The following is a 24,753-nucleotide window of genomic DNA, read 5'->3' on the forward strand; positions in this document are numbered from 1 at the left end:
CTGTCAAAGGTTTACATCTTGCACCTACAAGAACCTGTGAAAAGAGAAACCATATTTTGGAATGTATTAGAAAAGAGTATTAATTCGTTGGCATGTGGACTCTACTAGGTACAGGAGTTATGATGACCAACAGTTAACTGCCAAGTTTTGTTTAAATTTTAACTGGACAGGTTTGTTGAGGCAACACCTTGAGGAATGAGAGAATAGCTGTTGCCTATTTTGATAAATTAAAACTGAAGCAGTGTGTATATGTTCTTTTTGTTTGCAAATAATATGACCCTGTGTACTAAAATATGTAGCATGCAAGTGTGCCACGCTGTGAGCCTTACTCAGCATCTCACATTTATTGTTAGCATAGTCCTTGGCATAAATTGAACTTGTTTCAACTTAAAATTGTTAGCAGCCATTATCATTCCTCTGGACAATACCTCAGTTAATCAAAGTCGATCTGGTTTAAGTTTATACAAATTGTTGCAATTAATTGTCATTCATCATCTAACTGCTGCATTCCTCATGGCAATGCCTCTACAAATCAGTGTTGACTTGCCGACCAATTAGCATGTTCTTCTGATGTAGTATAAAATATTGTTCCCCTTCACAGTTGGGGTTCTAGTGGAAATCCTGAGGAGGGCAAGATGAAAACCTTCAACATGTAATTTCCAATAATGCTCATGTTCTATACCACCAAATGACTGTTTACATTAAGTACAATTATTTTCTTCTTTACAAAATGCAAATCAAATAAAATAATCAAACAGGAGTGACCATTTTTAACCTTTTCAAATTGCATAAAATTTTTGGTGTTCAATTTTTCTTTAACAAAGACGGAAATCGGGATATTAACAATATTACCCAATCTTCTTTATTCTATAGGCTTTGGTTAAAATATCTCAGACATCAATCAAACGTTCATTAAGTTTTCCCAACCAAATGATGCTATTTTAACTTAAATGTAAATTAAAATGGTAACTTTGGAATTCCATGGTGTTATCTGCTGTTGGATGGAAAAGCCAAAAGGTTCTGGCTTCATCACGTCATCATCTCCTCAACATCCATAACTAGTCCTCACCTCAACATCCACACCTAGTCCTCACCTCAATATCCACACCTGGTCCTCACCTCAACATCCACACCTGGTTCTCAGCTCAAGATGCATAACTAGTCCTCACCTCAACATCCATACCTGGTCCTCACCTAAATATCCACACCTGGTCCTCAGCTCAACATCCATACCTGGTCCTCACCTCAATATCCACACCTGGTCCTCACCTCAATATCCACACCTGGTCCTCACCTCAGCATCCATACCTAGTCCTCACCTCAGCATCCACGCCTGATCCTCACCTCAACATCCATAACTAGTCCTCACCTCAACATCCATACCTAGTTCTCACCTCAATATCCACACCTGGTCCTCACCTCAACATCCACGCCTGATCCTCACCTCAACATCCATAACTAGTCCTCACCTCAACATCCATACCTGGTCCTCACCTAAATATCCACACCTGGTCCTCAGCTCAACATCCATACCTGGTCCTCACCTCAATATCCACACCTGGTCCTCACCTCAATATCCACACCTGGTCCTCACCTCAGCATCCATACCTAGTCCTCACCTCAGCATCCACGCCTGATCCTCACCTCAACATCCATAACTAGTCCTCACCTCAACATCCATACCTAGTTCTCACCTCAATATCCACACCTGGTCCTCACCTCAACATCCACGCCTGATCCTCACCTCAACATCCATAACTAGTCCTCACCTCAACATCCATACCTAGTCCTCACCTCAACATCCATAACTAGTCCTCACCTCAACATCCATACCTAGTCCTCGCCTCAATATCCACACCTAGTCCTCACCTCAACATCCACGCCTGGTCCTGATCTCAACATCTACACCTGATCCTCACCTCAGCATCCACACCTGGTCCTCACCTCAACATCCACACCTGATCCTCACCTCAACATCCATAACTAGTCCTCACCTCAACATCCATACCTAGTTCTCACCTCAATATCCACACCTGGTCCTCACCTCAATATCCATACCTGGTGCTCACCTCAATATCCATACCTAGTTCTCACCTCAATATCCACACCTGGTCCTCACCTCAACATCCACGCCTGATCCTCACCTCAACATCCATAACTAGTCCTCACCTCAACATCCATGCCTGGTCCTCACCTCAATATCCATGCCTGGTCCTCACCTCAACATCCATACCTGGTCCTCACCTCAATATCCACACCTGGTCCTCACCTAAATATCCACACCTGGTCCTCACCTCAATATCCATACCTGGTCCTCACCTCAATATCCATGCATGGTCCTCACCTCAATATCCATAACTAGTCCTCACCTCAATATCCACACCTAGTCCTCACCTCAATATCCATGCCTGGTCCTCACCTCAATATCCATACCTGGTCCTCACCTAAATATCCATACCTGGTCCTCACCTCAATATCCATGCCTGGTCCTCACCTCAATATCCATACCTGGTCCTCACCTCAATATCCACACCTAGTCCTCACCTCAATATCCATACCTGGTCCTCACCTCAATATCCATGCATGGTCCTCACCTCAATATCCATAACTAGTCCTCACCTCAATATCCACACCTAGTCCTCACCTCAATATCCATGCCTGGTCCTCACCTCAATATCCATACCTGGTCCTCACCTAAATATCCATACCTGGTCCTCACCTCAATATCCATGCCTGGTCCTCACCTCAATATCCATACCTGGTCCTCACCTAAATATCCATACCTGGTCCTCACCTCAATATCCATGCCTGGTCCTCACCTCAATATCCATACCTGGTCCTCACCTCAATATCCACACCTAGTCCTCACCTCAATATCCATACCTGGTCCTCACCTCAATATCCATGCCTGGTCCTCACCTCAACATCCATGCCTGGTCCTCACCTCAATATCCACACCTAGTCCTCACCTCAATATCCATGCCTGGTCCTCACCTCAATATCCATGCCTGGTCCTCACCTCAACATCCACGTCTGGTCCTGATCTCAACATCTACATCTGATCCTCACCTCAGCATCCACACCTAGTCGTCACCTCAACATCCACACCTGGGCTTCACCTCAACATCCATGCCTGGTCCTCACCTTCTGCTCTCATCTTGGTTGGTTAACACTGAGTGATTACTATATCCACACAGGTTCCCTAGAGCGAGCATTTGGTCCACAACTGCTAGAATTGCTCAGCAATCTGGGCCCTGTGTTTTTGTTTTCAGATTTAAAATCTACTGTATTTCATTTTATTTTTGGGAAACCTCGATGAAATTCCTTTAGGGTCGCACGGAAGGTCATTGCAGGTTCATTAGCAATCCATACAACAGAGGCAAGCTTACCTTGGGTAGTGCAATGTAGACAATTATACAATAATATCCAGTGGGTTTGTGCTGACATAACACTTGAATGAAATCCAAATACTCTCAACCTTTCTGAAAACGTGGGTCAACAGAAATATATTTGTTTACACAGGGGACTATTTTTAAGTGTTTGTCTCCTCAGTTTACCAAAAACACGATAAAATCTCCCTCTTTTTAATAACTTGTCTTTCAACGTGATCAATAATTGTTCCTAGCCGGGTGCCTGCCAGTCCTTCTTGGCTGTCAAAGTATATTAATTTCCAACCAAATAAATCGTTTAGATCATCCTTTGCCCCCCATTCTCCTAGTCTTTTTAAAATCTTGCAGATTAGAGTCAGGCTCTTTGTTTTGCCACACGGGGGATTAAGAGAGATTTGTCGCCAGAAAACTCGCGATTTAATCGCACGTTTATCCCTCAATAGCTCGAAAATTGGTGCTGGCTGCGGATTAGGACCAGACAAAGCAAGACTTGTGCAGAAAAAAGAACTGATGGGAAAAAATGCCCCCGTTTGTTTCAAGTGAGAGGGATTCTCTGCAGATTTCCACGGTGTTATTGTTCTCTCCCAAATCCTACTTTCAATTTCTTTCCATATTTCTCGGCCCCCTTTTCAATGATCAATGACAATATTATCTTCACAATGAAAAGGTCCTCGCCGATTCTGCTAATATTGACGAAGGTGATGGTGCGGAGTGGGGTGAGCTTTTGTCAGGTAGAATTGTTAATTCCTCCCCTTTCCATCCCCTTCCTCACCCTTCGTTCATGATTGATTGTATTGTTAGTCCGCTGTTTCATTTCTATCGGTAAAGAAAAAAAAGTTTGTTTTTACTTTTCAACGTAATGCCTGTTCTAAAGCTCACACAAGTAGTTGTGGTAGTTTAAAAAGGACACATTTTTAAAATTTTACAACTTTTTAAAAAAATTACCTTCTGCCAATACCCGACTCCCCCACACTAAATAACTTCCTTAAATTAATGTTTCATCTGATAAACCCCTTCTCAGTGTATTTCAAGGTGATGTCCTGGAAGGTCCCGATTAAACAGGAGATCGTTTGCTATAACTTCAATGCTGATTTCCTTTTAAAGAATTCCTGCTTCAGGAGGCAGGTTGGTGGGGTTTCCTGGGGAGTTGAGTAGTGGGGAACTGTGTCAGATTTGTAAGGGCTCAACACGGAGCAGGAATATCCCGTAGTTCCCTCCCCTCTGCAGTTAAACCCCATGGTCGGTACTTCGTTCCATGTGATGCCGAGTTTTGTACCGACCTGGACAATCCGACCTCTCAAAACAAGACTTTGTGAAACAAAATGCAGTTTATCAAAATTGTTGACTGTTGGCTGTTTTACAGAAGTGTGTCAGTGCAACCAGACAATAGTATTCATTAATGTTGTATCATTTCCATACCCAATAGTATTGATGTAAATTTGAAACATTGTTTGAAGTATCCGCAGAGTTAAATATACATTTCATCTCGAAGGGAAGCTGGCGCGCGTGATTTTAAAGTATTTTTGGAAGTGCTCTGACTCCAAATAACACAATGCAAATAACAGACCGTCAAATAACCCCAAAACCTGACAATACAGAACAGAGTAATGAGCTTTTGCAGAGAAATGACGAGTTTCACCGTCTGTACTTTGAAGGATTCGCTTTCTGCACTTTCGAACAGCAATTCATCGACAAGGAGCTGCCTCGGTCGGAAATGCCCATGTATCCCACACTAACAGAAAGGGAACCCTGCCTTAAACCTTGGCCAGAAGTAGATTTTATGAAAGGTTTGTGGGAGGATTGCAATTTAGTCAATGCTTGGTGTGGGAGCCCGGAAGACTGCAGTCCGCCGAATTAAAGGTTCCACTTGTGCGGAATTTCGGAGGAATTAAAGAAATGGGGAAAACTAATCTACTAATGACTTAATACACTAGAAAAGGAATTTCAAACATTGAGCAATTAAAAGCCGATTTTATTCAATAAGCAATTAATGATTGATGGCCGGGCAAATGTAATATCAAAGACAGAAGGTGAAGATCCCTCTGGTTTAGTCTGTAAATCCTCGCACTACCTGGGATTTCAGAGTTCAAACAATTCCATGTTACAGGGGATGTGTTACAGACAACCAGCTGATGAAGGAGCAGCGCTCCGAAAGCTAGTGCTTCCAATTAAACCTGTTGGACTATAACCTGGTGTTGTGTGATTTTTCACATGTTACAGGGGGTGATGGGAACAATGTTTTCGAAGGTGCGTTAAATAAACTAGCCCCGATCAAAACAAGCCGAGCAAGAGCGACAGAAATTAAAGGTGTTGACAGTCTTGGATATCACACAGTAGTCTACCTCAAAGCGAGAGTGCAATACAGATACAGATAGACCGCAATAGGACAAAGGCTTCAATAGGAATGACGCTCATTGGGGAACCTAGACTAGGGACAGTTTAAAACCTCCACTCCTCAGGTACGACTGATTATTGATTAATTGTTCATTTGAAAACTGAGATTGATTTTTTTTGTTGAACAAAGATATGAAAGGGTGTGGAGAAAGATGAATATATCAAATTAGGTGAGAAGTAGCCATGAGTTCATTGTGTGCTAGAATATATAGAAGGGGCTGAGTGGTCTTGCTCTTGTATTATCTGATCCATTTAGATCTCTTACATGTTCCACTCTGTTTTGTAAATAAAGTTAAACAGTGACCGCGGCCAACATTAGCTTTGAGTTCACCGGGACAGTGAACAGCTGATTCCTGGGTTGCAGTTTGTTGGAACAGCAGCCCTTTGGGAAACTGCAGCAGCGACTCCCGCCCAGTCACCTCAGGCCAGTTGTCACTGGTGATCAACTGGAGGGGAGGATCCACTGTCAACCCACCTCGGGGTGGGGGTCGTTTCTCTCTCTCTCATTGGCCAGGGACTGCCCCGGCAGGAGCTCACTCTCATTGACAGGCAGTGATCGAGTGTCCAATATAAATCCCTGTTGTTGGCGAGGGTCTGCGTACACGGGTCTCCAATAGTTCCGGCTGCTGTTACCGCAACAGGGAGGGAAAAGGCTGCACTACCTCTCGATCAAACCGTGGAGTCAAAGGTTTGGTCGAAATCAGATTTCAAAGCCGTCCAGGGAATCTTTTCTCACTATGTTTCTGAGGAAGGGTCACTGGACCCGAAACATTAACTCTGATTTCTCCTCACAGATGCTGCCAGAGCTTCTGCAGCGAGTTCTGTTTATGTTTCTGTTTTCCAGCGTCTGCAGTTCTCTGCTTTTGTTTAATTGGGTTTGAAGAGTTCATTAAGAACTGAAATGGGGAAGGTAAAGGGGTATTTGTTTGCTGGGGGGATGTTTGGAAATCTCCCAATTTCTTCAAATCCCATAACACGTTACTATGTTTTCCGCTTGCAGGTTTAGCTGACTGGATCGGCTTGAGCGACCTTTCCTTCTGGAAGAAGTTATTTCAGGTGCTGGACAGTCCTGCAGGGTTGAAGGTAATTATTTGAATAGCTTTCGTGTTCGCAGTCAATATAACCCTCCGAAAGTCCGAATTATTGCTACCTCAGGATAGACATTTGTCCCAGACACGAGTTAGAGAGAAGGCGTGACCTATGACCAGGGAGCTGAAACCTACAATGACCATGTTTAATTAAACCGCTTCCAGATCTCCCCTGGATTTTCACACCGACTATGGCTGGTTTTCAAAGTGCTTTTGGAGAATAGTTAGCGTTTCAAATGGAGGTTTGAAGCGATGTTTCCCAGTTAAGTTTGGACGGGCCAGTGTTGAGCTGGAACTCCTGCCACCTCGAATCGAACATGCAGCTCTTTGACCAGGAGTATAGTACTGTGGCGGATGGTTCGTTTCGACAACGCCCTCGTTTTTTCTCTCTCTCACACACACAGAGTTGTAAAAAGTATTTTATCGACCTGATCAGAGTTGCTATACGCGGTCATTTGACAGCCCAGAACAACCCATTCTCGGCAATTCAGAAACGATGTAAGAACACCTAAAGAGAATTACGTTAAAGAAATGTCTTAGGTTTAAAGTGATTGGCAAAAGGATTAAACATGTCGAAATCAGCATTTATCCCAGAGGTGTCTGGGCTCTGGAACTCTGGCTGGAAAGATAGTGGAGACAGAAACCCCAACTCATTGAACAGAGATGTCTGGATGGGCACCTGGAGGTGACTGGGTACTGTTTGTCGGTAGGTACAGACCAAATGGGCGGAGACCCTCCATCTGTACTGTACTCCTTTCCTACTTTTTCGAGGTGTTAGGACTAATTGAAAACAAGGAATTTGCAGGGGGTGTGGGGGGAGGGGGCACTGCTTTAGTTTCTGGCTAGGATACATCGAGTCACAGATGTACAGCACAGAAACAGACCCTTCGTCCAACTTGTCCACGTCGACCAGATATCCTAAATTAATCTAGTCCCATTTGCCAGCATTCGTCCATATTCCCCCTCAACCCTTGCTATTCATGTAACCATCCAGATGCCTTTTAAATGCTGTAATTAAACCAGCCTCTACCACTTCCCTGGCAACTCATTTCATATAGGCATCACCCTTTGTGTGAAATAGTTATCCCTAAGGTTCCTTTTTAACTCTTTCCCCTCTCTCTTTAAATGTCTGTCCCCTATTTTTGGACTCTTTTACCCTGGGACCTTGGCTTTTCATCTATTTCATTCCCCTCATGATTTTATAAACTTCTGTAAGGTCACCCCCAACCTCCAATGCTCCAGGGAAAATAGCCTCAGCCTATTCAGCCTCTCCCTATAGATCAAACCCTCCAACTTTGGTAGCACCCTTGAAAATCTTTTCTGAACCCTTTCAGGTTTAACAACATCCTTCCTATGGCAGGGAGACTAGAATTGAATACACTATTCCCAAAGTGGCCTAACCAATGTCCTGCACAGCCACAACATGACCTTCCAACTCCTATACTCAATGCACTGACCAGTAAAGGCTAGCATACCAAACACCACCTTCACTATCCTATCTACCTGTGACTCCACTTGCAAAGGACTATGAGCCTGCACTCCAAGGTCTCTGTTTGGCAACATTTTCCCAGGGCCCTACTATTAAGCATATGCCCTGCCCTGGTTTGCCTTAACAAACTGAACACCTCACATTTATCTAAATTAAACTCCATCTGCTAGAAGACCAGAGGAGACTGGATAGGTTGACTGTTGCTGTTCCTTGCTGCGAAGATTCTATGATTAAATCTGAACAGAATGAGCCTGTTGAATTCTTCCAGCCTGGTCCACCATTAAATAATATAATTGGTTATGTTTCTTAACACTATTTCTACATTCCCTGACTTGCTAATATCTGTCAATTTAAATTAACTAGCAAGTTATCACTTTCTTTAGGGACGTCCACTACACTGTCACTTTTCACATGAAGTGTTTCTCAATTTCTTACTGGAATGGTCATTCTTTGATTTTAAAACATGTCGCATCCTTGAAGTTAAAAATCACACAAAACACCAGGTTATAGACCAACACCTGATGAAGGAGCCTGTTGGTCTATAACCTGGTGTTGTGTGATTTTTAACTTTATACACCCCAGTCCAACACTGGCATCTCCAAATCATGACTCCCATCCTTGAAGACTTCCCAAAAAGCAGGATTTTATTTCTCCTGACCTATCCTATCAAAATTCTAAATCTTTCAATCAGTCAAACCTTTGACCTTCTGCATTGCAATGAATATAAACCTGGAGTACGTCATCACTCCCCATTATCTAACAGTTACACCCTCGTGAATTTGTGTCCCAATTCCTCCAAGACCGATATATCTTTTCTAAGGTGCTGTGCCCAGAGTTGTTGAATTCTCCAAACACGGTCTCACTAGGTCTTTGTTTGGCTGCAGCAATAGTATTCTCTCTCTTCTTAATAATCTAACCCACATGCTATGAAGATGTTGGTTCATGAACCTTTTTGATGTTTTTTGCCCCTTGTCTTCACCTTTTAGTAATCTCCATACATGGACGCTCCGTGTATTTGAGCCTGTCTTGGAGCTAACTTTACTGAGTGTTACAAATATTCTGGTATAAAATGCAAACTGTTCAGCTAATTGCGTTTTATTTCTTAACTGAAAAAAAAAATTTCCCTGCAATTTTATGCAACATTTCAAAGTGAACTGTCCCAGAATGGACAATCGTTAAATTGAAGACTGGAATGAAGAAGGTTGGGCCATAGTTTGTCTTCTCTCAAGTGTTTTAACTATATTCAATAGGAAGAAGCAACATTTCATACAATCTTTATGAAAGTGGGAATAATTAGAAGCTAGCTGAAAGATTTAAATATGTTAAATGAATTTGAACGTGATTTGCACCTTTTTTTTTTGATAAAAATGCTTTTATTTTCAATTTAATCTCTTCATTCTCTCCCTCACCTGCATTATGTTATGATTCCATGGGTATTTCCTACATTGTGGTACAGCTGTATAAGGTCATCCCTTGGTGACCTGTCTGATCAGCCACTCTTCACACAAGGCAGAGGTACTGAGGATAAACAGGACTTTCAACCATCAGCTTGTCCTCTGCTGAAAGCCATGTTTGCATGCGTTCCAGTCAGAACCATTGTATTATAATTAGGATCAGAATTTCTGGCTGCATTCTTCCTTCACTGGCTCAGTTCACTGAATCAAGCATGTGCCAGGACCAGGAACATCTGCGACTTTAATATTTAACAGTATTATTCTTTGAACAATTTTATTGTAATGCAGAAGGTCATGGAAAGGTGATGAAGGCCAGTGATGGTGAAAATCATATTGAAGAATGCACTATCACATGTTTGGTAGCATGATATTGTTTTAGCAAAGTGTGTTTACTCTGAAGGGAATCAACACAAATTGCTTTGCAGCTACAAAATAGAAGCCAGTCAATAAGATCATGACTGTTTTGTTTGTGTTTTGAATTTCACATTCCTATCTACCTCTGATAATCTTTGATTCTTTTGCCTAATAGTTCCTATTAGGCATATTAGTACATATGTACCTCTGCCTTAAAAATATTTAATGACTGTACTTCTCAAGCAAAGTTTCAAAATCTCAATTCTGAGAAAAGAACTTTTCCTCATTCCTGTCTTTTCAACAATGTCCAGTGAAGTAGAGAATTATCACCTCATAAGGAGGGACTGGTAAAATATCAAACAGGAAATGTTTTATATTTAAATTATATCTGAAGAATAATTTCATTTTTGTTTTTCAGGTATTAAGTTGAATTATAAAGTCCACCTCCCTGTATAGCAGTTTCCCGCAGAAAATGAACACAGTGTATTATTACAGAGGGAACAGCCATTGTTTGCAAAGTGTGAATTCCCTGGCTGCAGGATTTTACTTGCACCAACAGGTGAATGACCTGTTACATCAAACACAGTCAGGAGGGCAGCAACCGTTTAGTCAAACTCTCTCAATGGCTGAACACTTAGCTGGTGAGTGTTCATTATTCTGGCACCATGTAAGAGGGGAGTTAATAGGACTGGAAATGATGACTATGATTCCGTTGCTATGATAATACTCATGCTTTGCAACTCTAACTAACCAGCTTAGCCTCAGCTGATGTCACTTCTGACACTGAGTCTAGGCATTTGGTGATAGAACTCTTGTGGTTCAGTGGTAGTGTCCCCACCCCCTTCCAAGGTGTATTATAAAATGTCTAGGCAGGTAGATTCAAAATTTGTAAAGCTTGGTATGGAGTTCTTGTGGCACAGTGGTATTCTCTCTACATTTGAGCTAGGAGGTCTGGGCTGAAGCCCTACCTGCTCCAGATGTTGGTCAAAATATCCCTTGAGAAGCTGATTAAAAATACCTAAAGCTTAGTGATAACTGAAGGTATATTCACACAATCTTTATACCTTCTGGATTAACTACTCCATTAATATAACTACCAGATGACTATACCCATTGTCATTTCTATTCATTTTATTAGGATTTAATATTTGATGTTTTCTAAAATGGACAAGAGATCTGCCTTATTAGTTTTACAATCCCTCTTTATTTTCAGTAATTTCATTTCTCCCTCTTGCATACTTCCTCAGCATTTCTATAACACAGCTGAAAATGTGTTGCTGGAAAAGTGCAGCAGGTCAGGCAGCATCCAAGGAGCAGGAGAATCGACGTTTCGGGCATGAGCCCTTCTTCAGGAATCCCTGAAACATCGATTCTCCTGCTCCTTGGATGCTGCCTGACCTGCTGCGCTTTTCCAGCAACACATTTTCAGCTCTGATCTCCAGCATTTGCAGTCCTCACTTTCTCCTCTTTCTATAACACATAATGACTCAGTCAAACTTTTTTAGGGAACAGATTTTGGTTTGTCATGTGAAATTCTTGAACTTTGTCATTACTTTAGCAACTGTTTCTTTATTGCTGGGACCTTCATGGCTTTTTTGATGTTCTGTTTTGACCACTGTCATTTTAATCTCTCTCATATTTTCAACATCTTATTTTAATCTTTCTTTTCAGGGTTATTCACTGTAATTTCCCATTCATTTTGTTTCCACCCATTGAGGTGTAAGTATCCAAATGATGTTACTGACTTCCCCAAGTGCAGTGGAGTAATACAGGGACAAAATAAAGGATCATAAAATGTTTGTAGTGCAGAGCGTGGCCATTAAGCCTATTGTGACTGTACTGGTTCTCTCAGCATTTTAATTTAGTACCAATCTCCTACCTTTTTTTTTCACAGCCCTGCACATTGTTTCTCATTAAATAATAATTTAATTGACTGCTTCATTATGGGGAGGTGATGACCTTGTGGCCTTATCATGGGACTGTCAACCCAGAGACCCAGATAATGTCCGGGGACCTGGGTTCAAATCCTGTCACAGCAGATGGTGGAATTTAAATTCAATAAAAATATCGGGAATTAGGAGTCTAATGATGACTGAATCGATTGTGGAAAATATCCTTTAGGAAAGGAAACTCCCATCCTTATCTAACCTGGCCTACATGTGACTCCAGACCTACAGCCATGTTGTTGACTCTTAACTGCCCTCTGGGCAATTAGGCATGGGCAATAAATGCTGCCTAGTCTGTGCTGCCCTCATCCTGTGAACAAATAAAGTTGAACCTGCCTCCACAGTGCTTCAGGCAGAGATTTCCAGACCCTAATAACATGCTGTGCAAGAAAGGGTTTTCTCACGTCACATTTCCTTCTCTTGCAATTGTACATTAAAACTGTGCCCTCTGGCTCTCAATCCTTTCATGAGTGAGGACAGTTTCTCCGTCTGCTTTGTCCAAATCTCATGATTTTGAAAACTTGTATCAAAAGTCCTCAGAGCCTTCACCTCTCCAGGAAAAACAAACCCAACTTTTCCAATTTATCCTCCTAACTTGTCCAATGCATTAAATCCTTCTTAAAGCATGGCCCCAAAACTATACACCATACTCCACTGAGGTGTAACCAGTGCCTTCTATATGTTCATTAAAGCCTTCCTGCCTTTCTGCTCTGGACCCCTATCAATGAAACTCAGAATGCTATATGCTTCTTTGATAAGTTGTCGCTGTTAATGTGACCACCTTTTAATGGCTTATGTGCACACACACCCACATCTCTCATCTCCAGCACACCTTTTAGAATAGCAGCCTTTTATTTTATTCTGTCTCTCCATGTTTTTTTGTACCAAATTTGTCACCTCCCATTCCTCCACATTGACCTTCATCTGCTATCTATCTGCTCATTCCATCAAGTTGTCAATGTGTGTTTGAAGCTCGACACTGTTACCCTTACAGTTTACAGTTCTCCAAAATTTTGCAGCATCCACAGATTCTGATATTGTCCCCTGCACACCATGATCTTGACGATTTGCGTATGTCAGGAAAATGAAGTGTCTCAATTCCAGGGTAACACCTTCCTCCAGCTTGAAAAATATCCATTCGCCATTACTGAGTTTGATTGTATCCACGTTGTTGCTGTACCTTTTCATCACCTATAACTTTCCTCACAGGTCTGTTGCTCACTGTATCGAACACCTTTTGGAAGTTCATGTACACCACATTAACAGCCTTCCACCCCAACAGCCCTCGGTACTTCTTCCAAAAATTCTAGCAAGTTTCCTAAATGTGATTTTCCATGATGACTCCTTTTTTGCATGTGACTATTAATCATTGTTTCTCGAAGTTTCCCCATTGCTGTAGTTAAACTGATTGGTAATTCAACAAGGGTGTAACATTTGCAATTTTCCAATCCGCTGGCTCCACCCTCAAATCCATGGAAGATTGAAACATTATTGCCAATGCCTGTACCGTTTACATTTCCTCTTCCTTCCCAAACCATTGGATGCACTGCATCTAGTGCAGGTGTCTTATCCAATACTTCCTTCTCCTCCATTTTAAATCTTTCTAGTCAGCTTCTTCCTCTGTCCCCATGACTTGGGCAGTATCTGCCCTGTAGATAATGTAAGAAGCAAAGTGATTGGGGAATGAAGCTTTTTCACCTCTCTTCTGTATTCAGCTTGGTTCTCAACTGAATTGACAACCTGACACCTGCCATAAGCACATTCATTTTTCTTCAGGAAGCCTCTGGATGTGTTTGTTCTACCATTCCCTTTTGAGGAAATAAACTTTGACTATGCCCAAACCATATCTTCTCTGAAGGTATCCCACTGTTTGCTGCTGTTTTTCCATCCAACCTTTGGTTCCAGTCTGTTTTGCCCATCTCTGTCCTTGCCTGATTGAAGTAGGGTATTTTCACTCTGGATTGTCCAATTTATTTTTCAATACTATCCTAAACCTAATTACATAATGATCACTGGCCCCTACATGTTCCCCCATTGTCACTGGTTTATTTATATCTCTTAATTCCCAACAAATGGGCCTCTTTTGTTGTTGAACTGGACACATATTGCGATAAAAAGATCTCCAGAACACAATCTAAGGACACTTGACTATCACAACCCCTTAACACTACCATTATCTCAGTCTACGTATGAGTAATTAAAGTCACTACTGTATTATGAATATCAATGATATTTAGGCCTCTCTATAATTTCCATACATATTCGTTCCTATATATCCTTTCCAGGAGTCAGCAGTCTGTAGACTACACTGAACAATATAACTGCTTCATTATTTCCTAGCTTCAGTCAAATCAATTCTGCCCTTTGAACAATCAACTCATGACTTTCATGTGATGCCATTCTCAGACTTTGTTACGTTCAATTGAGATAGAAAATAGGAGTAGGAGGGCCCTCTTGTGGTGAGTGATGATAACCCTGGACTGAGATGCCTGGGTTCAAGTCCCACCTGCTCCAGAGGTGTGTAAAAACATCACCGAACATGTTGATTAGAAAAATAGATTACGTTTGTAAAAAGGAGTAGAAGGGCTCTTGCAGTGGGTGATAGGACTCCTGTGTCAGAGGCAAGGATACTATGTTCAAATCTTACCTCTTCTAGAGGTGTGAAATAATATCATCTCTTAAAGTGTAATTCATAGAGTCATAGAGATGTACAGCATGGAAACAGACCCTTCTGTCCAACTTGTCCATGCCGACCAGATATCCCAACCCAATCTAGTCCCACCTGCCAGCACCCGGCCCGACTAGTCTTCTGGAATTTTTTGAGGATGTAACTCTGAAGATGGACAAGGGAGATCCAGTGGATGTAGTGTACCTGGACTTTCAGAAAGCCTTTGATAAAGTCCCACATAAGAGGTTAGTGAGCAAAATTAGGGCACATGGTATTGGGGGCAAAGAACTGACTTGGATTGAAAATTGGTTGGCTGACTGGAAACAACAAGTAGTGATAAATGGCTCCCGTTCAGAATGGTATGCAGTGACCAGTGGGGTACCGCAAGGATCAGTGCTAGGATCACAGCTTTTTACAATATATATTAATGATATAGAAGATGGTATTAATAGTAACGTTAGCAAATTTGCTGATGATACAAAGCTGGGTGGCAGGGTGAAATGTGAGGAGGACATTAGGAGATTACAGGGTGACCTTGACAGGTTAGGTGAGTGGATTGATGCATGGCAGATGCAGTTTAATGTGGTTAAATGTATGGTTATCCACTTTGGTAGCAAGAACAGGAAGGCAGATTACTACCTAAATGGAGTCAAGTTAGATAAAGGGGCAGTACAAAGAGATCTGGGTGTTCTTGTACACCCTTCAATGAAGGCAAGCATGCAGGTACAGCAGGTAGTGAAGAAAGCTAATAGCATGCTGGCCTTCATAACAAGAGGGATTGAGTATAGAAGCAAAGAGGTTCTTCTGCAGCTGTACAGGGCCCTGGTGAGACCGCACCTGGAATATTGTGTGCGGTTCTGGCCTCCAAATTTGAGGAAAGACATTCTGGCTATTGAGGGAGTGCAGCGTAGGTTCACTAGGTCAATTCCTGGAATGGCGGGACTATCTTATGTTGAAAGTTTGGAGCGACTGGGCTTGTATACCCTTGAGTTTAGAAGACTGAGAGGGGATCTGATTGAGATGTATAAGATTATGAAAGGATTGGACACTCTGGCAGCAGGAAACATGTTTCCGCTGATGGGTGAGTCCTGAACCAGAGGACACAGCTTAAAAAAAGGGGTAGGCCATCTAGGACAGATGAGTAGAAACCTCTTCACCCAGAGAGTGCTGGGTGTGTGGAATGCTCTGCCCCAGAAGGCAATGGAGGCCCAGTCTCTGGATTAGTTTAAGAAAGGGGTTGGATAGAGCTCTCGAAGATTGATCCTTGTGGCACTCCACTAATCACAGGCCTCCAGTCTGAAAAACAACCCTCTACCACCACCCTCTGTCTTCTACCTTTGAGCCAGTTCTGTATCCAAATGGCTAGTTCTCCCCATTTTCCATGTGATCTAATCTTGCTAACCAGTCTTCCATGGGGAACCTTGTCAAACACCTTACGGAAGTCCATATAGACCACATCTACCACTCTGCTCTCATCAATGCTCTTTGTCAAAAATATCTAGGAACAGGAGTAGGCCTTTGTGCCTGCTCCACCATTCAATATGATCATAGCTGATCATCCAGCTCCGTATCCTGTTCCTGCTTTCTCCCCAAATCCTTTAGCCCTAAGACTATTTCTGTCCTCTTTTTTGAAAATTCAATGTTTTGGCCTCAACCACTTTCTGAGGCAGATAATTTCGCATCTTCACCACACCCTGGGTGAAGAAGTTTCACCTCACAACTGTCATATTAATTGTCATAAGATTATGAGTATGGTGATGTGTTAGGAATATAGAGGTTTTGAGTTCCTCTCAACAATCTCTCAATTTAATTGATCAAATTGGGTAATTTTGGGCTTGCACCATAATTGTTATCATGTAGCTTGTAAAACTCATCAGGTTCACCAAGAACCTTCTTAAAGGAAAAGGCGGCCATTCTTGTCAGATCTGGCCAACCCCAAATTCTAGTTCACACAAAATTGACGAGTTTTAATGAGATTTACAGTAGCCTGGAAGCTACTTGAGCATAAAGGAAAATGATTCTTAGAAGGTAGACTACTCTCTCCTACATGTGTCAGTTAGGGAAAGGCAGTCCAATACCAGTGTTATCTCCATCTGATAACAACTCTCTTTTTAATAAAAAAAAATCCACTATCCTTGTATTTTACACAAAAATGTAAAACAGTGTCAAACTTCCTCAGAAAGACACTGAATACTTCAGTCTTATTTTACTTATTAGTATTTTGACATTTATTAATATTTTGAAGAAATAATCCTAGAAGCGAGATATGGCAGTTGTCGTCAGAAACAGAGACGGAGTAGAACAGCCTTTACAACTGAACAGCTGGAGGCATTGGAGCAAGCTTTTCAGAAAACACACTACCCTGACGTGGAGATGAGGGAGAGGCTTGCAATGTATATCGACCTTCCAGAGGCAAGAATTCAGGTATGTTCAGAGGTGGTCAGAGACTACAGTATGCTTGCTATAATTGCTGTGGGCCAATCTGCTGAATGGATGATTGTTCAACTGAGTACAACTTTGCCCATTTACTGAAACTGGCCATTGTTGGACAAAAATATTGCCAGTTTCACTATTGTCCACCACCCCCCCCCCCCCCCCCCCCCACCACTAACATGCAGTATTGAAATAACGAACTGTATTCCAAGTTAGTCTGAAATGTGTCAAGATGATGTGGTAAGGCTGAGTCCAATGCCAACCTCCATGGCTGGGAGGGTGGTGTGGAGGAAGAGGCTGTGAGCATTGAATGCTGGAGATGGGGGAACTCAGAGGGAATGCTTGCCAAGTTGGAGGCCTACAGAAGTAGGCAGTGAGTGGGCTGCAGTTGCCAGGTACCTGCTGAGGCTCTCATGTCAGGAACTGTCATTATCTAGTTTATCCCTGATACGTGGGAGAATAGGTAATTCAATATAATTGAGGTGAAATTAGGAAAAAAAATATAAATACGTGCAAGTAGGCCTGCCACTACTCAGTGATTCTCATCTCACCGTTCAAAACTTGAAAAATCAGATTCTTTTTTAACATAGAAAATCTACTTTTTCCAATCTTGTTGTATTTTCCTAACTGACTTGCCATTGCCCACATTGTTCAGTGGCTGGAACAATTTAACCCTATGTATCCAACTTTGGGCATTATATTATAGGAAGAATATAAAGGCACTTGAAAATATTTGTAAGAATGATCCTAGGGATAACATCCTTCAATTACATAGTTTAAAATGAAAAATTTATGTTGGTCTCCTTAGAAAGGAGAAAGTGGATTGGAAATTTAAGATTATTCAAAATTATGAGAAAGTAGGTGGGGAGACCCATTGATGGATGTGCGAGAGTTGAATGAAAAAATCTGGCCAAGCAGAGGTTGATAGCCAAGTTCAGTACCCATGAGGATGGCCTCAACAAGGACCTTGGGTTCATGTTACACTACAGGTGACTCTCACACTCTCTCTCCTCATACCCACGCGAACACAGAGGCTTGTATTCCATCACACTCTCGCACACACACAAACACACACTCTCTCACATGCATTCACACTCACATGCAGACATTCTCTCTCTCTCATGCATGCACACACATGTCTATGGAGTGAATTTACATTTTTGCAGATACAATCTATTTTGTTCAAAAAGCACACAATCTGCAGGCAGTTAATGCATGCAGTCAATCAATGTAATAATTTATAAATTCCACATTGGAAATAGAACCAGTCTGACTCAAGATTGGGATACAGACAGACTCAAACCTTGCACCTTTAATCCATTGTTAGAATGGAGATGACACCTTTTTAAAAATAAAACCTTTAGTTATTTTGAGAATTTGACTTCAAAGAAGTTCTGCGATTTAGATATTAATGAACTGCAACCTATTCTAAAAGATGAAAGACTTAAGAGCAATTTATCAGTATATCACTTCAGTTGCATGACACTGTAATCTTTTGTTATAAATCTGTGTCTTATGGTCCTGCTCCACTGTACCTGATGAAGGAGCAGCGCTCCGAAAGCTAGTACTTCCAAATCAACATGTTGGACTATTACTTGGTGTTGTCCACCCCAGTCCAACACCAACTCCTCCACATCATAGGTCACTGCAGTAATTTTTCAGGTTTAAATACTTATAAATTTAATGCCTTTAAATGTTGACCCTGTCTACTCCAAGGCAAAAATGAGGACTGCAGATGCTGGAAACTGGAGTTTAGATCAGTGTTGCTGAAAAAGCACAGCAGGTCAGGCAGCATCCGAGGAGCAGGAAAATTGATGTTTCAGGCAAAAGCCCTTCATCAGGAATACTACTCCAAGCCAGTTGCTAGAGTGTCACCTGAACTCACACTTTAAAGAATATTATTACGCATTGCAGTTCTCCGGAAAAATGGACTGAATCTGATCCCTAAAACAGAAACAAATAAAAAAAAGTAGACAACCCGAGTACTGGAAAAATGGAACTTGACAATTTTTTCACTTTACATCAGTGAACTACACAGACAGATTGTAATGGATAAAAATTGTAATGGATTAAAAATTGGTAAAAGCCTCTGAATCATATTTAATTAAAGTGACTTTTCACATGTTTTTGGTCACCATAAAGCAGTCAACCCCAAAGATTGGTGACATAAAAATATCCATCTCATGGACTTAATGATTGGTAATACACAGAAGGATAGTTTTTTGAATACGTTGTATGTGTAGTCCAGGTCCTGACAGTGGTCTACTACCCAGAAGAGTTTCGATAAGTGGAATTGTGGAGCTTTGGAGGCTGGCAATGAGACACAAAGTCTGAACAAGAGGAATAAAAAATTGATGAGGGTTCAGGCAGTAGTGTCCAAGCAAATTCAGGTCTGAAGAACTTAATTAAAACAGACTCAACTGAACATGAAGAAACAAGCTATTTGTGTTTAAAGCCCTGCTCCAAAGCAGTAGACTATTTACTACTGCAGTAAATCCTGCCCTAACTGAGTCCTCAAAAAAGGAACTGATTTTTTTTTTTTTCCCCCTAAACCACCAAGGAGTTCAGTGATTTGTGGCTGTTTCTGAATTTTACAAATGCGCTTCACAGATCCAAAACAACTATTGGAAACTTAGAAACTTTCTGTTGAAAATGTCTGTCTTTTAAACAGAAATACTAATTGCTCACCTAATTTAGGTATGGTTCAAAAATAGACGAGCCAAGTATCGCAAGCACCAACGCGATTCAGAGAGGGATGAGTTTCTGATAGACGATAGTCAATGGATGAAGAAAGTTGACAGAAGAGAAAGAAACCTCAAATTGGAAAAAGAAAAATGTCACATCCAGCAAAAAGACTTGGAATTCTGTCACTCCATTGGTAGCCCATCAACATCTGTAATTAGAACGGCATCTTTGACTGCAGATATGTCCAGCAGAGAAAAACCAGTAAAGCATATTGTTACAACAAATATGGGTAAGAAGCCTGGTTTTAGATTCTCTTCAGCAAAGTTCTTTGTGTATGATCCGTAACTATGTAGAGCATTAAATTTCTGTACAGAAGTCTTTCTTCATGGAGTTATAGAGTTTGTAGAGCTTGGAAAGAGGCCCTTTGGCCCATTGTTTCTGTGCCAGACAGAAAGCCATTTTCCAGCGCTTGGCCCATATGTTATCATGAGTTTCAGTTAGAGTCATAGAGATGTACAGCACAGAAACAGATCCAACTCGTCCAAGCTGACCAGATATCCCAACCCAATCTATATCCCTCCAAACCCTTCCTATTCATGTACCCATCCAGATGCCTTTTAAATGCTGCAATTGTACCAGCCTCCACCACTTCCTCTGGCAGCCCATTCCACACATGCACCACCCTTTGCGTGAAAAGGTTGCCCCTTAGGTCTCTTTTATATCTTGCCCCTCTCACCTGAAATCAATGCCCTCTAGTTCTGGACTGCCCCATCCCAAGGAAAAGACTGTCTATTTATCCTATCCATGTCCCTCATCATTTTATAAACCTCTATAAGGTCACCCCTCAACCTCTGCTCCAAGGAAAACAACCCAACCTATCCAACCTCTTCCTATAGCTCAAATCCTCCAACCTTTGCAACATCCTTGTAAATCTTTTTCTGAACCCTTTCAAGTTTCAAAATGTCCTTCCGATAGGAAGGAGACCAGAACTGCACGCAATATTCCTAAAGTGGTCTAACCAATGTCCTGTACAGCTGCAACATGACCTCCCCACTCCTGTAGGGCTGAAAATGTGTCGCTGGAAAAGCGCAGCAGGTCAGGCAGCATCCAAGGAACAGGAGAATTGACGTTTCGGGCATAAGCCCTTCTTCAGGAACCTGTACTCAATATTCTGACCAATAAAGGAAAGTATACCAAATGCCTTCTTCACTATCCTATTTACCTGCGACTCCACTTTCAAGGAGCTATGAACCTGCACTCCAAGGTTTCTTTGCTCAGCAACACTCCCTAGGACCTTACCATTAAGTGTATAAGTCCTGCTAAGATTTGCTTTCCCAAAATGCAGCACCTCCCATTTATCTGAATTAAACTCCATCTGCCACTTTTCAGCCCACTGGCCCATCTGGTCCAGATCCTGTTGTAATTTGAGATAACCCTCTTTGCTGTCCACTACACCGCCAATTTTGGTGTCATCTGCAAACTTACCAACTGTACCTCTTATGCTCAAATCCAAATCACTTATATAAATGACAAAAAGTAGTGGACCCAGCACGGATCCTTGTGGCACTCCACTGGTCACAGGCCTCCAGCCTGAAAAACAACCACCAGTCTGAAAAAAAACCCTCCCACCACCCTCTGTCTTCTACCTTTGAGCTAGTTCTGTATCCAAATGGCTAGTTCTCCCTGTATTTCATGAGATCTAACCTCGCTAACCAGTCTTCCATGAAGAACCTTATCAAACGCCTTACTGAAGTCCATATAGATCACATCTACCACTCTGCCCTCATCAATCCTCTTTTTGTTACTTCTTCAAAAAACTCAATCACGTTTGTGAGACATGCTTTCTCATGCACAAAGCTATGTTGACTATCCCTAATCAGTCCTTGCCTTTCCAAATATATGTATATCCTGTCCCTCAGGATTCCCTCCAACAACTTGCCCCTCACCAACGTTAGGCTCACCGGTCTATAGTGCCCTGGCTTGTCCTTACCACCTTTCTTAAACAGTGGCACCATGTTAACCAACCTCCAGCTTTCCGGCACCTCACCTGTGACCATCGATGATACAATTGGACTTTTGCTCGACAGTTTTATGGCTTTTGCTGTTATGTGTTGTCCAAAAATTTATAGAAAGCTGGCAATAAATCACAATTGTCAAGAAAGGGCACATATGAGCCAAAAGAGATGAAGTTCGATTGAAACTGCTTGTAACAATTTTAGGTTTATGAGGTTTATTTGTGTAGGAATTGGCCTATTTTGTGGGTATGAAATGAACACAAGACTCAATTTTGGGGTTTATCAACCTGTGCTGCAAAGGTGCCTGAAAAATCTACCAAAATGAAGTCAGATTATTCATCAGGCATTGAGCTGCCTTAAAACATATTGGGCATCCTAAATCTGTAGGTGAGATGCCACATGGTTGTTTTGGCTATCTTGCTGATGTTGGTCAGTGCTGAATGGTCATGCTGTTAGTCCTGCCCAGTTCTTGGTATTTGAATTTACAAAAATCCTTTTGAGATCCAGGAGGGGTATGACCTCACCCTCCAGCTTGCCATAAATCTGCTATCACAAACAAATGGAAATTACACAGCGTACATGAGTGATGACAAAAGATCTCAACCTCAGTGTCACTAAAAAATTTCTGTTGAATGTGTGGAAAACTCCTTGAATGCATACTGTACTTAGAAAACAATGTGCCAAACCTGAGATGACTACAAAAGCTGTATTTAACCTAGGTTAAGGATGACCCAATACTCGTTGGACTCCTTTCATTGTTATTTTTGTTTGCTATCTCTAATATCTGATATCCTTCCTAAAAAAAAAAAACCTCAGGGGGCCACATGCAAGTTTTATCTGGAAATATTGAAATAAATACATGCACTTCTGTTTAAACCAGGTAAAGTTCAGTTCAATTTGGTTCCTAAATTTAATGGCAGCCTTGTAACATGAAGCTCGTCTGACAAGGGGGTAGACTCTGAAATCTCATTGCAAACGGCTTCCAGGATCACCCAAAAGGAAGGCTTCAAGACTTCAAGTGGCTCGAACACCAACGCAGATTGGACATAGGCCTCTGCCCTGATATGTTGGTTATCATTACTTACATTTGCATGAAAAATTGATTAAATTGAAATTGAATTTAAATTTCACTCAAATGTATGGAATGCACAAGCTTAAAAATCTAGCAAGGTGATGTTATCATTTGACACTAACCAGTTAAATAAAATTTATATTACATGAAATGTGAATGGATCATGTTGGTAGATTGAACCTATCTCAAATCAAAATTTGTATGCATTTTTCACTAAATACCAGAAGTGGGAGCTCTGGATATATTTATTTTCTCCTTTCCATTTAGGAGACTTCTACACCTTTAGTTGCAAAGAGGTCAGCTCAGAGGTCTGCAAGAGAAGAGTGGAATTATTCCTTTATTCTCTCAATTATTCTATAACTAATACTGTTGAAACATGTGGCTTTCATTTGAAACTTTCCTCACATGACTATTTTAAGAATTATAGAGATTGGTTCTGCATTAACCTCTATGCTTTATCTGAGGAGGGAATATTTTGATTGCCTGTACTTCAACTGTTTGTATTATTAAAAATTATCTTCTTCACTAAATAATATTTCCTGCAGGTCTCGTTGCAAAGCTTGGACTATTTGATGAAAGCATCACCATTCAGATCCCAGAATATTCCACTCTGCAACAATATAGTGTGTCTCTGCCTGATCAAATTCAGCATCATGTAGCTTTAGCAAATTTCTTCCTGCCAGAATCTCACTATGGAATTCATCTCCCAAACCTGAATGTTGATCAGGCATCTGCACAGAACCCTTCATACCACCAGAGGAGTTCTCATACACTGGAAGCTTGTCCCACCTCACTCATTCACCACTCCCCTAAGTTGTCAGACCCAAAACCCAACAGTATGGGGAACAGGCGACATGCCAAACAAAAGGCAAATTTGTTGGGCCATAACCTCCAAAATTAAAGAAGCTTTGTACTAATCACTGAATTTGTGGATGGCTACATATTTTATATAGTGACAAAATGAACAAAAATAAAATGAGTTTACATTGAAGTCTAGTTTTGTTTATTTTACTCATATCTCACAAAATGATTGCCTACAAAAAGAATAAATATCTTTTCATTAAAGCATATGTTTTCTGAATGCAAAGTCTTCATTAAAGAAGTATAATGTGAATAACTATCACTTCAATCAAGGGTCACTGCTTTAGCTGCTCCACAGGAATATCTGCATGATTTAACAGCCATTAAAAGAAAGATGTAAAAATTGAGATTTTGTGAATGGGGCTAGTTCTTCTGGGTGGCAGCTGTTGCATTTCCACCGGGAGTGTGGTGGAAAGAGGGGGTGCAGGGAGAGGCCAATTAAGCCAGTAGAGGTTGAGTTTCAGCCTGCTGCCAAAACATTTCTGATGGGGTGGAGAGAAATCACCACCCAATCCAAGCATAGCCAACAATGTAGTGACAGGGTGGGCAAGTGAACTTCCAGCTTAGAGTTTCTACAGCAGGCAAGTTATTGCTGACCAACACTCAGGGTGGAGCTTTGGTGTTGCAGACCATCCACTGGCAGGAGTCAAACCCATCTGGAGCTGTGGACTAAGGATGTGACCTGACAGGAGACTGTGTTTATGCTGCTCCTTGTTTTTTTTGTTGTCCTTGTTTTTTTTCAGAGGGGTTGTAAAGGCATGGGTCCCAATATGTCTGGGTTTCTCTACTTGAAGAAACTTTTAAGTTTTAAAAAAACACTTATACAATGAAAACGGATTGGCTAGCTCTTCAGGCTCAGCTTTTTTCTGGTTTGGTTTGGTTTTAGCAAGCTGTTATTGCAGCTG

The 24,753-nt window shown here is 41.4% G+C and overlaps 1 protein-coding gene across 4 annotated transcripts; it reads left to right on the top strand.

Annotated features, from left to right (window-relative positions):
• Window positions 1-3,911: 3,911 nt before the first annotated feature.
• Window positions 3,912-23,972, top strand: LOC122565099 (diencephalon/mesencephalon homeobox protein 1-like). 4 transcript variants are annotated; one of them, XM_043720739.2, is made up of 6 exons: window positions 3,912-4,120; window positions 6,784-6,866; window positions 10,587-10,809; window positions 17,028-17,206; window positions 19,913-20,189; window positions 23,533-23,972. In XM_043720739.2, the coding sequence occupies exons 3-6, from the start codon at window positions 10,641-10,643 to the stop codon at window positions 23,886-23,888; spliced, it is 981 nt and encodes a 326-aa protein (XP_043576674.2). In that variant the 5' UTR covers window positions 3,912-4,120; window positions 6,784-6,866; window positions 10,587-10,640; the 3' UTR covers window positions 23,889-23,972. The 4 variants fall into 4 exon arrangements, with proteins under 4 accessions (XP_043576674.2, XP_087832354.1, XP_043576672.2 ...); XM_087976228.1 differs by having other exon boundaries at window positions 3,912-4,105; XM_043720737.2 differs by lacking the exon at window positions 3,912-4,120 and adding an exon at window positions 6,371-6,471.
• Window positions 23,973-24,753: the final 781 nt, after the last annotated feature.

The sequence above is a fragment of the Chiloscyllium plagiosum genome, unplaced genomic scaffold (assembly GCF_037043375.1).
Source record: "Chiloscyllium plagiosum isolate Xiang-an unplaced genomic scaffold, Cpla_swu_hap1 HiC_scaffold_28, whole genome shotgun sequence".
Lineage (NCBI taxonomy): Eukaryota > Metazoa > Chordata > Chondrichthyes > Orectolobiformes > Hemiscylliidae > Chiloscyllium > Chiloscyllium plagiosum.

Excerpts from the sequence above, each read along its gene's own strand:
- LOC122565099 (XM_043720739.2), top strand. The coding sequence starts at position 10,641 with ATGAACACAGTGTATTATTACAGAGGGAACAGCCATTGTTTGCAAAGT. Across the intron at positions 10,810-17,027 it reads AATGGCTGAACACTTAGCTG|AAATAATCCTAGAAGCGAGA; the intron begins GTGAGTGTTCAT and ends AATATTTTGAAG. Across the intron at positions 17,207-19,912 it reads TTCCAGAGGCAAGAATTCAG|GTATGGTTCAAAAATAGACG; the intron begins GTATGTTCAGAG and ends CACCTAATTTAG.